At 33.1% G+C, this 14,986-nt stretch overlaps 1 protein-coding gene across 4 annotated transcripts; it reads right to left on the bottom strand.

The window, feature by feature from the left end:
- Positions 1 to 291: 291 nt before the first annotated feature.
- Positions 292 to 14,231, bottom strand: LOC120779626 (LIM domain and actin-binding protein 1). Of its 4 annotated transcripts, XM_040111972.1 has the most exons (13): positions 14,042 to 14,231; positions 11,700 to 11,872; positions 10,643 to 11,101; positions 10,186 to 10,278; positions 5,003 to 5,136; positions 4,713 to 4,879; positions 4,060 to 4,620; positions 3,242 to 3,406; positions 3,036 to 3,184; positions 835 to 1,320; positions 632 to 777; positions 470 to 564; positions 292 to 397 (listed from the first exon to the last, which is right to left on the bottom strand). In XM_040111972.1, the coding sequence occupies exons 3-13, from the start codon at positions 11,051 to 11,053 to the stop codon at positions 339 to 341; spliced, it is 2,466 nt and encodes an 821-aa protein (XP_039967906.1). In that variant the 5' UTR covers positions 11,054 to 11,101; positions 11,700 to 11,872; positions 14,042 to 14,231; the 3' UTR covers positions 292 to 338. The 4 variants fall into 4 exon arrangements, with proteins under 4 accessions (XP_039967906.1, XP_039967904.1, XP_039967907.1 ...); XM_040111970.1 differs by lacking the exon at positions 11,700 to 11,872 and having other exon boundaries at positions 14,042 to 14,230; XM_040111973.1 differs by lacking the exon at positions 11,700 to 11,872 and having other exon boundaries at positions 10,228 to 10,278; positions 14,042 to 14,229.
- Between the last annotated feature and the right edge of the window lie 755 nt (positions 14,232 to 14,986).

Here is a 14,986-nt window from a genome sequence, read left to right on the forward strand (position 1 = left end):
ACTTATAAATATGTTTAATTTAGCGAGAGCGACAACTGAGAACCTGCTGTCGTATAGTCGTGCAGCTGTCTAAATAACTGTGCCCATAAGAACGTGTATATTTTAATATTTGACAGATGTCGCTCTCTATGTATTAAAAAAAAATTAATAATTAACAAATAAACAAAATATTAAAAAAAAAATAGTCAAAATGCCGATCGTCCAATTGCCTATCTTGCCTATATGTATGGGCAAGCCTTGTATGAAACCGACAAAAGTTTGCTTCCATCATAAAAGAATACATTATAAAAATATAATAATTTATAAATTTATTTCATAGCATTTAGTACAGATATTCATTAGCAGCTACCTAATTCAGCAGTTTCAATAGACTGATGCTTGATCTTCTGAGTTTTTACTAAATTAAAAAAAAAAGAAATATAGTTTAGTTATGGCAATTTAAGTTTTCATTAATACATATATATTTTACATTTATTTACCACGAAACGGTTAACTTGATACCGCGGCCTTGCTTGTTGAGTGGTCTGTGTTGAGTTTTTCATATTTTCAAATCGCTCCCGTATGCTAAAGGTTTTAATATTAACATTTTAACTTATAAAAAATCCACGATTTTTTTTTAGTCCAAACTCACATTTTTGTGCTTTCGATATTTGAGTTATCAGATACTTCGTTAGAGTAGATATCAATGCGACCTTCATTCAATTCCCGCTCTTTCTCATTGGCCTCCCACTTCTCGAACTTCACTCGCAGTTGTTTAGCACGTGCTGCTGTTTTTGCCTATTGCGAATGCATACGGTAATACATAGTTAGAAAAGTAGATCACATGTATTTCACCTCCTTGAGAGCCTCGTCATCCAGAGAACACTTATAATTCCTACTTGATGAGTAGTAATCTTCATCGTCATCCTCTTCCTCCAAGTCTTCGTTTTCATCCTGCGATTCTACGTCGGTGCTGTTGTCATCATCATACACACAGATACCATCATCTAAAGGAGGTGTAAAACACTTCAGGGGTCTTGGAACAGCTTTTTGGCCACTACTATTTTGTTCAATTTCACGAAACTTATTTAAAATCATTGCGGTAGTGTGAGATTTTTCGAGTACGTGAGTTTCTTCCTCTCGCTTATCAGTATCGTTTGAGTATTCAATTTCGGATTCAGGCGTGGGCATTTTCACAACTCCCTCCCTTGGCGGAGTTATACGAAATTCCTTTCTTTTTTGCTCGGTTGGACGATATGTTTCAAAAAATTTAAATTTCGAACTTATTTCTGAGGTCTCGATTTTTATATCCTCTGGTTTCTCATCATACTTAACGATGTCCTGTTTTTGGTTAAACCAATAGAAGCAATGAATTTCATATAAATGACATTACACAAACAAGTACAAACTACCAGAGCAAATGTATAAAAATCAAATTGTTAAAATATATTCATTCCAGAAGATATGGAAAACAGAGAAACATACTATGGAATATTATAAGTCTATTAACAAAATAATCTTAAGTGTACAAAAATTTAAGCTAAGACATTCTGTGTAAAAGCGATCATTTAAGTGACGGATATAGAGCCTGAAGTTCCAAAAATATAAAATATAGGCAGTGATTATTTCCAGATTTTACTAAGAATCAAAATATCTAACGTTAACTTGATACGACCTAAGTTAATTTAACATATTGCAAAAGATATATTTACTCTTGCCATAAATTCTGTTACAAAATTTACAATGCATACAGTGTGGACAAATTCGCAAGAAAACCTGCAGTTATTTTTTATTATCATTTGTAGGCAGTGTACTAATCGCTTTTCTACAACGTCTGCAGTTGATGGCATAAAGTTAAACAGTCGTCCTCGCGTGGTTTGATCGCCAACGCATTCGCAGAATCTTGCTTAATTGGACAATCTAATCAATTTTATAAATTCGTCTGTGCACTTTAAATATTTATTTAGTTTTTAGTAATGATATTTAAAATACAAGTATATTTTAAACTTTGAACGTAAAAAATATACGTCAGCAAGATCACCGAAGAAGCTATTCTTATAACTTTTAAGTTTGTAATTGTGGTTGTACCGCAATAAGCTATATATTAGAAGAACATTCTAATACAATACACCGAATAAAATTGTACACCTTGAAATTCGAAATTCGATTCGATTCTTATTATGTTATTATTACAAGCATGACCTTTGTGGAACCCCATTACTTCAATAAATCAAAAAAACTAAATTGTAAATAGCCGAGCCAATTTTTATGAAATTTGGTTAAACATGATATTTGTAGAGCTACATTCTTGATTTATTTGTTAAGCTCCGTAGTACTTTAAATACATTCAGTATACAGTACTTTAGTAATAGTAAGTAAATAGCATTTTTAAATTTAATTTTTTTTAAATGAACAAAAACAGGACAATACACTTATATAATTAGAATTCATAGTTACAACAAAAATAAAGTTATGGAACAAAAACAATTCATATTATAATTTACAAGCAGCATTTGCACTACTTATATTTTTAAAAATTTCATTGAAGAAGTTTGTAATTTTTTGTTTATACATTGTTCAATCTACGTGATATCATATGCGATTCAATGTTCCCCATTTCACACTGTTCTTGTATGTCTTTGAAAACTTCGAGAATTGACGAGAGCTTTGAAATATCATCTTTATTCTTATCAGCACCATCCAAAACATATTCACCAATAAACTTATGTTTTCAAATGCGGATACTAGAGATTGTTTTTTCAACGGAAGTTTTCTGTGCAATTAACCGGGGGAAATTAAAGAAATATTTTATGTGGGGAAACCAATTAACCGTATTCAATTAAGCAAGAAAATTTACATATATATTTTTGACCTATCAGGTGACTAAGTAAGCGGGAAAATTAATTAACCGGGAGTCAATTACGTGGGAGATACTGTATGTATTATTAAATTAAATTAACTCTATTGAAAAAAGAGTTATGGTTTAATTTTTATAAAAGCCTAAAATTGTAACAGAACTTATGGCAGGACTTTTAAGTTGATTCCATTTCTCTCACCTCGTTTTCATTTTCGCTATTCTGTCCTCTTGCGTTATATACGTGTAGTTTATCTACTTGTAGCGATTTTGGTGAGTTAAAATTTTTTCTGTTAGCAACCACATTAGCATCCAATTCCATAAATATGCTGCGTGATTTTTTACTAATCGCTGAAATGAAATTGCCATAACAAATACTAATATTTGTAAAATGTTTTTTTTTTTTACCTGATTCAAAAACATCTTCATTCTGTAAAGCCTTGTGATATGTCGCACTATCTTCGCTATTATCTCGAGAATTTTTAAATACTTCTCCTTTTTCGAATCGTTCTTTAAGCGAACGAGCAGCCCCTTCATGCTCTATGACGAGTTTTTTGTCGGATGCCGTAATTCCTATTAATAACACAAAATAAAATCATAATTATTAACATTTATTGATAATTCTGTTCTATGTATCTTCATGGATAATCTTATGCTTTGACATGCACATTTTTTACAATAGAGCACAGCTGCAATATAACAAGAAGAGAAGTGAATAAATGTTCAACTTGAGTTCCAACAAATCATTGAGATGTGGTGCTAGAGTTTGAGAGATATTATATATATATATTTCTTTAGAAAATCGATAACCTTTATTTTCACTAAATCTTCACAGTTGCGAAGAAAGTTTGGTTTATTGATTTTGAAGTGAAATTCTGCACACTGCCATGTAAAACTTGTAAGAGGTTTAACGTAGCCAGTGGATCAGTTCTAAGCTACTTCAAAAATGAATATATACGTATTTTTTACATGAGTTACGTAATTTTACGTAAGGAGGACCTTTTAGAGAAACTTACACAAATATTCACAATGAACCTTACATAATCTATGCATTTATGCAATATATGGTATATAAATCCTGTGTCACGGTGTTTGTTATCGAAATCCTCCGAAACGGCTTGTAACCATTTTAATTGCAATTGTAGGTAGGAGAATAGGTTTTATGCAATTTTGCATATCCCTAATGAACCTTTAACTCTAGAATATATTTTTATCAATAAACTTACCTTGCTCTGATTCAGCGACAGCTTGTTGGTACATCTCTTTGATACGAGCTTGTTTTCCCATGAAGAGCCGTGAACGTATGTTTTGAATTTCGTGTTTACGTTCCTCCCGCCGCTCCTCTTTGGACATCATGTGTCCCTTCTCAAACCTCATTTTTATATCGTACATGGCATGACCAAGTCCGACTGGTCGTTCACGTTGTGTTCGTTTCTTTGAGCGAACTAGGTCTGCATCATAATCTTCAATCATATTTTCTTCAACTTCTGCATCGCTTATATTTTCTTCAATTTCTGCGTCGCTTACATCACTGTTGCCCTTCGGTGAGTAATCACTCACACTGTTTATCTGTTTATCGCCAATCGCTTTTAAACTTAGATCTGAACTAATTCCTTGTGCTTTCAGTTTCGCTATTTTGGATAATATCGAATTGGTGTGCTTAACAGGGCTTCGCTCCTCACGATACTTTTCTTGTTCCTGTCCTGCTGCATTTTCAAAAACTTGAAATTTTGAGCGAACATTAAACTGTCGTAATTCTTCCAAGCCGAGATTAGGTTTGTCTGAAGCTAGTTTTTTGTAAACAAAAAAAATTAAATAAAACATTAATATACTTTGTGCTTTCATGAAAAACGTTTAAAAAATTTGTTGGTTAATATACCTCTTACAACATCTGGAGGTAACTCAAGTGGTTGATTTTCTCTAACGATTAATTCCGGCTTACTTGGAGAATCGGTCTCAGAATCTTCTACACATTTCGGGCAAAACAATAGCTTGAAATGCACCATGCAGTATAGGACTCCCTCATGACTTTGATAGTTGTCGACCCTATGATAATAATAATACGAGGAATCAGCTCAATTATTCTTATCACTGTTAGTATATAGTATATAGTGAACAACTGAGTTAGACAAATTTGTATATACTTATGAAATGAGTAGAAAAACTTACTTCAGTTGTCTATTACATTCACGGCAGCGGAAGCAATTCTTATGATAAATGCTCTTTTCGGCCTTGATTTCCTCCATTTTGTAAACAGGTTTGGAGCAAAGGTGACAGTTGATTTCCTTATCACATTGTGGATTCTGCAACGGCAAATACATTTCTTACTGTTATAACGTTAAAAACAACTATTGAAGTGTTAAGTTCGTATATAGTTGAACATTATACATTCTCACTTTTTGAAATAATTAAATGTGTGTGAAAAATTTTACTTACTCATTCTTGGGTTCACTTAGCTTCATTACTTTACTACTACTTCCTATATTCGAAACATTTACAGTGGTTCACAGAGAAAATGGTCCATCTGTAAACAGACGCTTTTATCTGCAAAAAATCTGCAAAATCATTATAAATAAAACAAATTTAGGTGAATTTGGTGAGTTCACTTTATTAGAACTATAAATACAACAAAACATTTATTAATTCATTTACATTTTTCATAAAAATGTGAATTTAACCAAATAGGAGAAAATTGCATGTCACAGTGAAAATGGACCATTCAGCAACTATTACATAAAGTACTAAAAAACTTATTACTAATATTTGGTGGCCCATCCTACCTTTGCTATTACATAAAGTATTATAAAACTTATTACTAATATTTGGTTGCACATCTTGTTTGGCGAATAATGCACTTAAAGCAACTTCACTAGGTTTTTGGTATATTCCGGATTTATTTCATCCCATTCTTTCAAAAAAGCTTGTTTAAGTCTTCTTCTTAATTGGCGTAGACACCGCTTACGCGATTATAGCCGAGTTAACAACAGCGCCCCAGTCGTTTCTTCTTTTCGCTACGTGGCGTCAATTGGATATTCCAAGCGAAGCCAGGTCCTTCTCCACATGGTCCTTCCAACGGAGTGGAGGTCTTCCTCTTGCTCTGCTTCCCCCGGCGGGTACTGCGTCGAATACTTTCAGAGCTGGAGTGTTTTCATCCATCCGGACAACATGACCTAGCCAGCGTAGCCGCTGTCTTTTAATTCGCTGAACTATGTCAATGTCGTCGTATATCTCGTACAGCTCATCGTTCCATCGAATGCGATATTCGCCGTGGCCAATGCGCAAAGGACCGTAAGTCTTTCGCAAAATTTTTCTCTCGAAAACTCGTAACGTCGACTCATCGGTTGTTGTCATCGTCCAAGCCTCTGCCTCATATAGCAGGACGGGAATTATGAGCGACTTATAGAGTTTAGCTTTTGTTCGTCGAAAGGGGACTTTACTTTTCAATTGCCTACTCAGTCCGAAGTGGCACCTGTTGGCAAGAGCAATCCTGCGTTGGATTTCCAGGCTGATATTGTTGGTGGTGCTAATGCTGGTTCCTAAATAGACGAAATTATCTACAACTTCAAAGTTATGACTGTCAACAGTGACGTGAGAGCCAAGTCGCGAGTGCGACGACTGTTTGTTTGATGACAGGAGATATTTGGTTTTGCCGTCGTTCACTGCCAGACCCATTTTCTGTGCTTCCTTGTCCAGCCTGGAGAAAGCAGAACTAACGGCGCGGGTGTTGTTTAAGTCACCGTTGCTCAATATGCTGTGTGTCCTTCCAATTTCAATTAATTTTATATCCGGTGATTGGAGAGAGGCTTTGATCACTCTGGGGCAATAATATAATACTAATATGAGAAAAAATAGTGAAACTTTGTTCATAATTTTACAATTCTTAATTTATTCTTCAAAAACTATGTCTCAGAGTAATCCCCTTTGACCCCGATATACTTGTTCCAAAGTTTTTTCCAGTCCTCGAAAGAGTTGTTAAAGTAAATTTCCGGAATAGCCTTCAATGCGCGATTGACGTCTAACGTCTTCAATTTGCCCGGAGCGGTAGTTTAAGTTTGCTGAAATCAGGCAAACACGGTGATTGCGGTACGATATTGGTTGAAAATTTGGAGAAAAACTCACCAATAATCAATGTAGTATGTGACGGTGCATTATCGTGGTGTAAAAATCAAGATTTGTCGGCCACTAATTCTGACCACTTTTTACGAATAACTTTACGCAAACGGCACATTTAAGATTTAAAGGCAAAAAAAAAGGATATATTGGTGTTTTTTTTTTTTTGCGGCGATATGAGTAATATAATTTTATTAAATTAAGTGACATATTACTGTACAACTTTTGAAGTATATTAGAAAAAATTTTCAATGAAAAATATTAATAAATAAGCCTGTGCCGGTGAATCTCCAGAAGCGCCTTGAAAAAAAGTGGAACATTATAACACGTTACCGGATAATATACTTCAAAAGTTGTACAATAATATGTCATTAAATTTAATAAAAATATATCATTTTTTCCTTTAAAACCTTTCGCGCAGAATTTAAATTAAAAAGTTTTATTTATTTTGTCCACATTAGTAGCAGCCATTTTTTAACGATTCCAGCCGAATATTTGAGATCAGTGTCTTAGTAGAAATGATACGTATCCTTAATATAAAGTTTTTCGGCACTTTGCTTAAGATATTTTTTTTAAGTATTTGGATAATGATATTTGTCCATAATCCCTTCGATAAAGTGGAATTCACCAACACCAGCAGCTGAACGAGCACCTCAGATCATCACATAGCCGGCACCGTGCTTAACTGTCGGTCGCAAATATCTAAAAAGAAAACTCAATCAAGAGACGGATGGGTTTTCTCCAAACCCATCTGATCCAAAAATATTGCATTTGCTGTCATTTGGTTCAAGAAAGAAAAAATTTTCCCAATGAAATTATGGGAAAACTGCAAACTCAAGTTTTTATTCTTCTTGCTAGCAAATGGTTTCTATTTTGCAATTCTATCATTTCGCTAAAGACTCTTAGAATAGTGTCAACGCTACAATTTATTTTAAAATGTTTCTCTACCATGTCATTTGGTGCACTCAGTAGATCAATCTTGCTTTGTTTGGCAATCCACCTCTCTTGACGGCCACTGAAAAACTTTTTTTAGTTAATTTTCGGCTTATTTATAAGCCGATTTTCTTTTTTAAACCAACCAACTATTGTTCGTGATTTTCAACAACTTTGGCAATGCTTTATTGAGATATTCCATTTTTATAATGTTCAATAATTAAATTTCGCTACTCAATTGTAGTATGGCGGCCCATCTTGAAATTAAGAACTGAACTATTTTATTAATAAATTGAACAAAAATTTCAGCGCAAGAATGTGAATTGAAGTAAACATATTAAACTACCATAAGTTTCCAAAAAAGTTTCGTTATCTATCGTAGCTCTGATAGGGTGGATCATTTTCACTGTTACATGCATTTTTCTTTTATTTTTTTAAAACTTATTTTAATAAAAAGATTTATTAAAATATGTTTTATATTTTAATATAATATATGTTTAATAAAAAGATTTATTAAAATATGTTTTCATATGTTTGTAAGTAAAATAAATTGAAATTATCAAATTCACGAAAGCTTTTGGCATATATAATATATAAATTTCACAAAATTTTTTTCCAGTTAAAGGGCTTTTGTTACAGGTGAACCATTTTCACTGTGAGCAACTGTACTTGTATATTAAAATCAATCTAACTATCCCGAATCCGAAATACATACATACCAATGGGAGGGTCAGCACAAGTCCTCAAATCCATTAGAATGGGGGTTATGTTACTGGTGAACGACTTTCAATGTGAGCAACTGTTTATTAAAATTAACCATTAGAATGACGGTACTGCCAAAAATGTATTTTTCATGTCAGGACTGCTGCTAATAAACTGCAGAAATAAGGGAACAGAGTGTTGAACAGTGCCAGTATTTTGTGGCAGAGAAAATATCGCTAACAAATAATAAAATAGTGTTCTTTTCCAGGCTTCTACAGACTACTACTTAAATACCTGGGCCTGGAGAGCAAGAAACAGAAATTACGAAGATACAGATACACCTGAATGTTGGAATAAGAGATCAGTCTTTCCGAAAAATTCGCAACAGATATATCGCAGAACTTCTGGTTCAGTGCGAAAATCATAAGCGGATAGCGGTACAGAAAGATAAGACAAGGAAGGGACTGCTGATGTATTCACTCAGCCTGATCAGCTGTCTTGTTTAGGGTTCTGAGAAGCAGTCAGAAGATAATCAACCCAAGAGTTCTATGATAGGTTAGCTACAGAGAAAATGAAGAGCAATGGGTCGAGCCGCTTCTGTAATAAATTCCCACATGGTTATAACCTAGGTGAATTTATATAGAGCAATGTCTGCCTCGAACAGGTAAACGTGGCACACCAGTTAAGACAAAAATTTCATCGACCGAATCTTTGAATCGGTGCATATGAATCGCAACGAAATTTCTAATGCGGGTTGTTACTGAAGATGAAAACTGGTCAGTTATGACAACGCTAAGTAAAAATTGCCATGGTCGAAGAGCGGTGAGCCGGCGCAATAGGTGATTGACCGCCAGGAAGGTTTTGCGATGTGTTTAGTATGTTTGACAAGGGAGCATCTACTATGAGCTGCTTCCTTACGTCCAACTTTAAATTCGAAACTGTACTTACAGCAATTATAGCATCAGAAGGAAGCAATCGCTCAAAAGACGCTAGCTTTGGTCAATAAGAGGGCAATTGTATTCCATCAAGACAACGTCAAACCATATATGTACGTCGACTCGCCAAAGCCTCGGAGGAAGGTTTTTAAGCATCCACCTTATAGTCCGGACCTGGCTCCAAACAATTAATACCTATTCCTATCCATAGCGAATGAAAAATTCGCCTCAAGAGAAGCTTGTGAAAATCGACCCCCAATTTTTGGTATTGTAATTTACGGAAATTATTAAAAACAATGGCCGAACATGGGCCGAGAATCCTTAAAACGTTTTAAGTTTCATTCTCTCCATTTATAAAAAATGCATTTTCGTTTCGTAAGATTTCAATACTAAACATATTTCGAAAATATTTTAGTTAAATGCAAAACCATTTGAATTCGTTGATAGTGAAAACTTTCCTATAGTTATTTCAGTTAAGGTTTAGCAATTTTTTGCAACAACAAGATTTTATAATGTATAGTATATGTAGTACATTCGTGTAATGCGAGAGTATTTAAACATTTTTATTAGCCAAATGATAATATCACTAGAGATTAAATAAAACAAACATTTAATTTGTTTGAGAAAGGTGATTTTGTTACATGGTTGGGTTAGACATGAATGAATGCTTACACTGAACTTTTTTTGTGCTTTACCAGCGTCACTTGAACGTACATGAATTAAATTGCGCTTCTGCAGAGCATCGAATTTGCTAAAGCTGGATTTCTAAAAACAAAAATTCAATTAACCATTATTCAAATTAAATCAAATATTAGCTAGTAATTTTCTCTAACCATTTGATAAACTTAATCAAGTCTAAAGATGTGCGCTAAACAGGTATTGTGGAATCATATGAATATTTGGTTTCTGATCAAATACTTAGCCAAGCTTGGAGTAGTCGGCTCTTACTTAATTGGACCTATGCTAATCAAATGAAATAACTTATTCTAAACTAATTAAAATGTACATAAATTCTTAAAAATTACTTAAGCAATTGATTAATTTAAAATTATTCTAAAGATGTATACACAAATTGAAAGAATTAATAAAAATTCTAGTTCCGTTTTATTGTTAAAGCTTTCCAACTTACCACCGATATATTCTCATGATCCGTTTCACCTTTTCTACTTTTCTTACTTTTTGCTTTCTTTTTGCCTTTGGCTGTCGCTATCTCTTGATTACATTCGACGCTTGCAACGTTTTCATTTTGCAGGATCTCGGCCTGCTCTTTTATGTTTGCGGAAATTTTAGTTTTGGTGGTTGTTGAACTGGACACAGAGCTTGTTGTACCAACGCCGGGAAATTTTTTCTTATTAACTTTAACCGGCGAACTGGCATTCTCTACACAGCTGCCGTCGACTCCGTCGATAATACTGTTATTAAAATCAACGGTAATTGCGTCTTCAACATTGTGGCTTTTAGACGATTTGAATGTTGACTTTTTCGTCACTTTGCGTGTAGTTTTTGTCAAAGCCAAGGACGTGGTTGAGCTTGTAGACATATTTACTAAGAATTGCTTCTCAACTTTGAAAACGGTTTGATGTCTCTTCTGAAATCGTGCCATGAACAAATTTTCATTAGTACTGATTTCTAATAGTTAACTTTAAGTTATTATAATACAAATAGTAAGATAAAAGGCGATTATGATTGTCATATATAGCAATAACAGCATATACTTCGAAAAAAAAATATGAGACTATAATCATAGTAACAGCTATCCACATGTTTTTAATTCAACAGGATAAATAAGTCGGTAGAAGTCAAAAATAAATCGAACCCAGAAATTCTTTAAAAGCACATCGTCTGCTTGGAGGAAATAATATTCATGCCTGAAGGAAAATAAAACACCATTTTCACACAAATACATTTTTTGGGAAATGCTCAATTTTCTAGTAATGAATTATCTTGAATTCTCCAAGGTATATACATACATACAAGTATGTAAACAATGTAATGAGTTTGTAAATTCTCTGAAGTACATTGACATAGATATTATACGAAAACAAGGCTCATCATGCCAGCATTCTCTATGTTGTAATTTATTTTTAGAATACCGTAATCAAATATAAGACAGACTATTAAACAATGTTCACTTCGTTTTGGAGTTACACATTGCACGAACCATGTTATCTTAAAATTTGACTTACTAGCTATTTATAAGAGCACTCTGGTTCACTGGAATCTTGCGACTATTGCCCAATCATATCAGTACTGCATGTGAAACAACAATTTATGCAAAAGCATTCCTCTATTACATTTCGTAATGTACAAAAATTATTCATATACAGCCGGCAATATAAGTTTCGAGGTACATATATACCTGTAATGAATATTTGGATATGGACAAAACCAATTATAACTAAAATTCAATATGGATATTATTATCAACTTAAAAAGACTTGTGACAAAAACGAATTTTTGAATTTACTTGCTCATCAGTTCATCTGTAATATGGGACTGACATCGCCCATTCTCATATCTCACACCATCTTTTTGCAATTTATACCAAATTTCAAATTTGGCAAATTTTAACTATAACTAAGCTTATTGGCTATATAACTAATTACCTATATTATAGTAGAAACGTCAAGGCAAATATCGAAACACAACTATATGACCAACATTTCTTCAATTGGACTGGAAGCCTACAAGACGTTAATGACAGCTTTAAGAATACTACTCACTATACCTGTATCAGTTGCATCTTGTGAAAGTTCTTTTAGCAAACTTAAATTGATCAAATCTTATTTGAGATCGACCATGAGTCAGAGTAGACTTTCCAATCTTGCGATTCTCTCAATAGAATGTGAAACTGCTTCAACTTTAAATTACAATGATATATGTGCGCCCGGGACGACGGCCCCGGATTTGGTGATGTCCGTCCGTCTGAGTGTATATATGTACGCGAACTAGTCCCTCGTTTTTTATATATCGTTTTGAAATTTTGAACACGTCCTTTTCTCCACTAAAACCGCCCACATCTATCGCCTTTCACGGGATTACCGTCGATATTATTGGAAGCCTGTTTTTAGAAAAACACTTAGATTTGAAGATGTGTTTTAAAATAAATTTGTTTGCTTTCCTTTAAACCGTTATTCGCTTTTTTGAAAATGTAGTGCAGCAAAATGTGGATATTGCTATGGTTTAATAAATGCTGTGGTTTAAGAGATATTAAGGTAAAGAATTTATATCTTTAATATGGATTGAGTAATTTTATTCGGTCGGTTTTTGTCACGTTTTTAGTTTATAAAATTTAGACGAGGTTTTCTCAAAACTACTTTTTCAAAGTCCGTGATCATTTCAAAACTACTTAACCGATTCATTTCAAACTTTGTACACATTTTTGACATATAAATCGTTTTTTAGATTTTTTTTACATTAAGGGTGTTTTCCACCCACAAAATGGCGGAATGTTTTAATGGAAAATAACAGTTTTCACTTTAAATGTCAAAAATTTTTAAATGAAAAAAAATTACTGGGGGACTTTGGGGGGAAGATTTGATTAAAATTTGACTCATTTTTCTTGGTTTTTTATTCTCGAATAATTTCCAGCCGAGTAACGGTGAACACCGCAAAGTGTTTGTTTTCTCAAGACGTTCTGGAAAAAGCTGTTACGGGCTTATGCTTCAATATTGCTGCATGAAAAAATTAAAATATATTTTCAAAAGTATTCTCTATAATGTACAAAATATCCGAATAAAATTACTCAATCGGTATTTAAGAAATAAACTCGCTGCATGAAAAAATTACCATAGGTTGTCAAAAGTATACTCTATAATGTACAAACGATCTGAATAAAATTACTCAATAGATATTTAAGAAATAAATTCGCAAAAAATGTATTTTTTTACCTTAAAAACCTTACACTAATAAAATATATATATGTATCCCAAATATCTGCAATATCGAGCAACGTTTTATTTAAATATACCAAAGCAGGTATACACAAACTTAAATGCATATATAGGTAAAAATTGTCTATATTTATGGAAGGCAAGTGAAACGATGTCGATCTTCTGTAAAATTTGATACCTTTCTGAATGCCTGTCGCGATGTATGTACATAATTATACAGATATGTATATAAGAATAGACATATATGTAGGTCGATGTTTATTTTTGTATGTGGATTGGAATTTATCATGACAACTTATTCTTTCACTAATTATATGTTAACAATAACATTGTCCGCATGTAGGTACTAAATATCTATTTATGTACTTGTATGTAGACTTCAGAATATAACTGATTACTAATACGCCCGGTTGTCCGCAATTCTTTAAGTAGCTTTACTGCTTAAAAACTTACATAACTGCGTTTACAGTATGTAGGCAAAAATCAAATCGTTTTTTACGTACCACAATATCGTTAGTTTAACGCACATATGTATGTATTATTTTCATGGTAAGGATTACAATAGCACCCAAATTTTCTATATTTTAATATTTATGAACTAAAATTGTTATCAATTTTTATACGCATATACTTACTTTAACTTACAACAAATTACAGATCTGCCAAATTTAAACTATGAATAAGCCACTCTCGAATTAGCCGCTGTTGCTGTGGCTATTGGAGCAACACAAATGAGCGAGCTCTACGCCAAACTGATTGAATGCGCACAGTGCACAACTTATTCAACCAAAGTAGGCCTCGAGTAGGTAGCACTCGGCCAAAATTTTATGTACAAATTACAATATCATGCATACATGCTTGAATGTGCACGTACCAAGGTGCCATAGTCGAACTATTTACAATTCGTAAAATCCTAGTGCAAGCGATGCGGAAAAACTAAAATTTTCGTCACAGTGAAGCGTAGAATTAGTACTTCATGTATCAGGTAGATGTTTATGATTTTTGCTGTGGGAAATATACGGACATAAAAAATACATACCAAAAATTACAAAAAGGGAACAATTCAATTGAATTGAAGTTTGATTTTTGATATATTGTTAAAACTTACTGTATTTGCGCTAATTGCATATTTCAACAATTTCGATTTTCATAATCACAATTTTCGATTTTTTGGATTTGGTATTAGTCCTGGAGATCCTAATGAGAGACCTTTTTAAATAAATAGCTCATGAACAGCTGAACCGATTTGGCTGAAATCGGTGGGTAGCTTGGAACCAAGAGACGGACGGACATACTTTTTATATTTTTATGTTAAAAGTAAAATAAATTCATATAAGTATAAAAATTATATTTCAAATAATAATATTTTTTTTTAATTTAAAAAAACGAAATAACTTCACACAGCTACTGTCAGGGTAAAATTTTTGTATACACACATAGAAATATTAATTATATTGGTTGGTGTTAGTGAACAAGGCTGTTTTTTTTGGGCACACCGTGCAAGGCACATTTGTAATATCAAAACAGAAAATCGCGTTGATAAATGCATCGCAGAAATATTCATAACAAACCAAACAGAA

Source organism: Bactrocera tryoni, unplaced genomic scaffold (genome assembly GCF_016617805.1).
Source record: "Bactrocera tryoni isolate S06 unplaced genomic scaffold, CSIRO_BtryS06_freeze2 scaffold_11, whole genome shotgun sequence".
NCBI lineage: Eukaryota > Metazoa > Arthropoda > Insecta > Diptera > Tephritidae > Bactrocera > Bactrocera tryoni.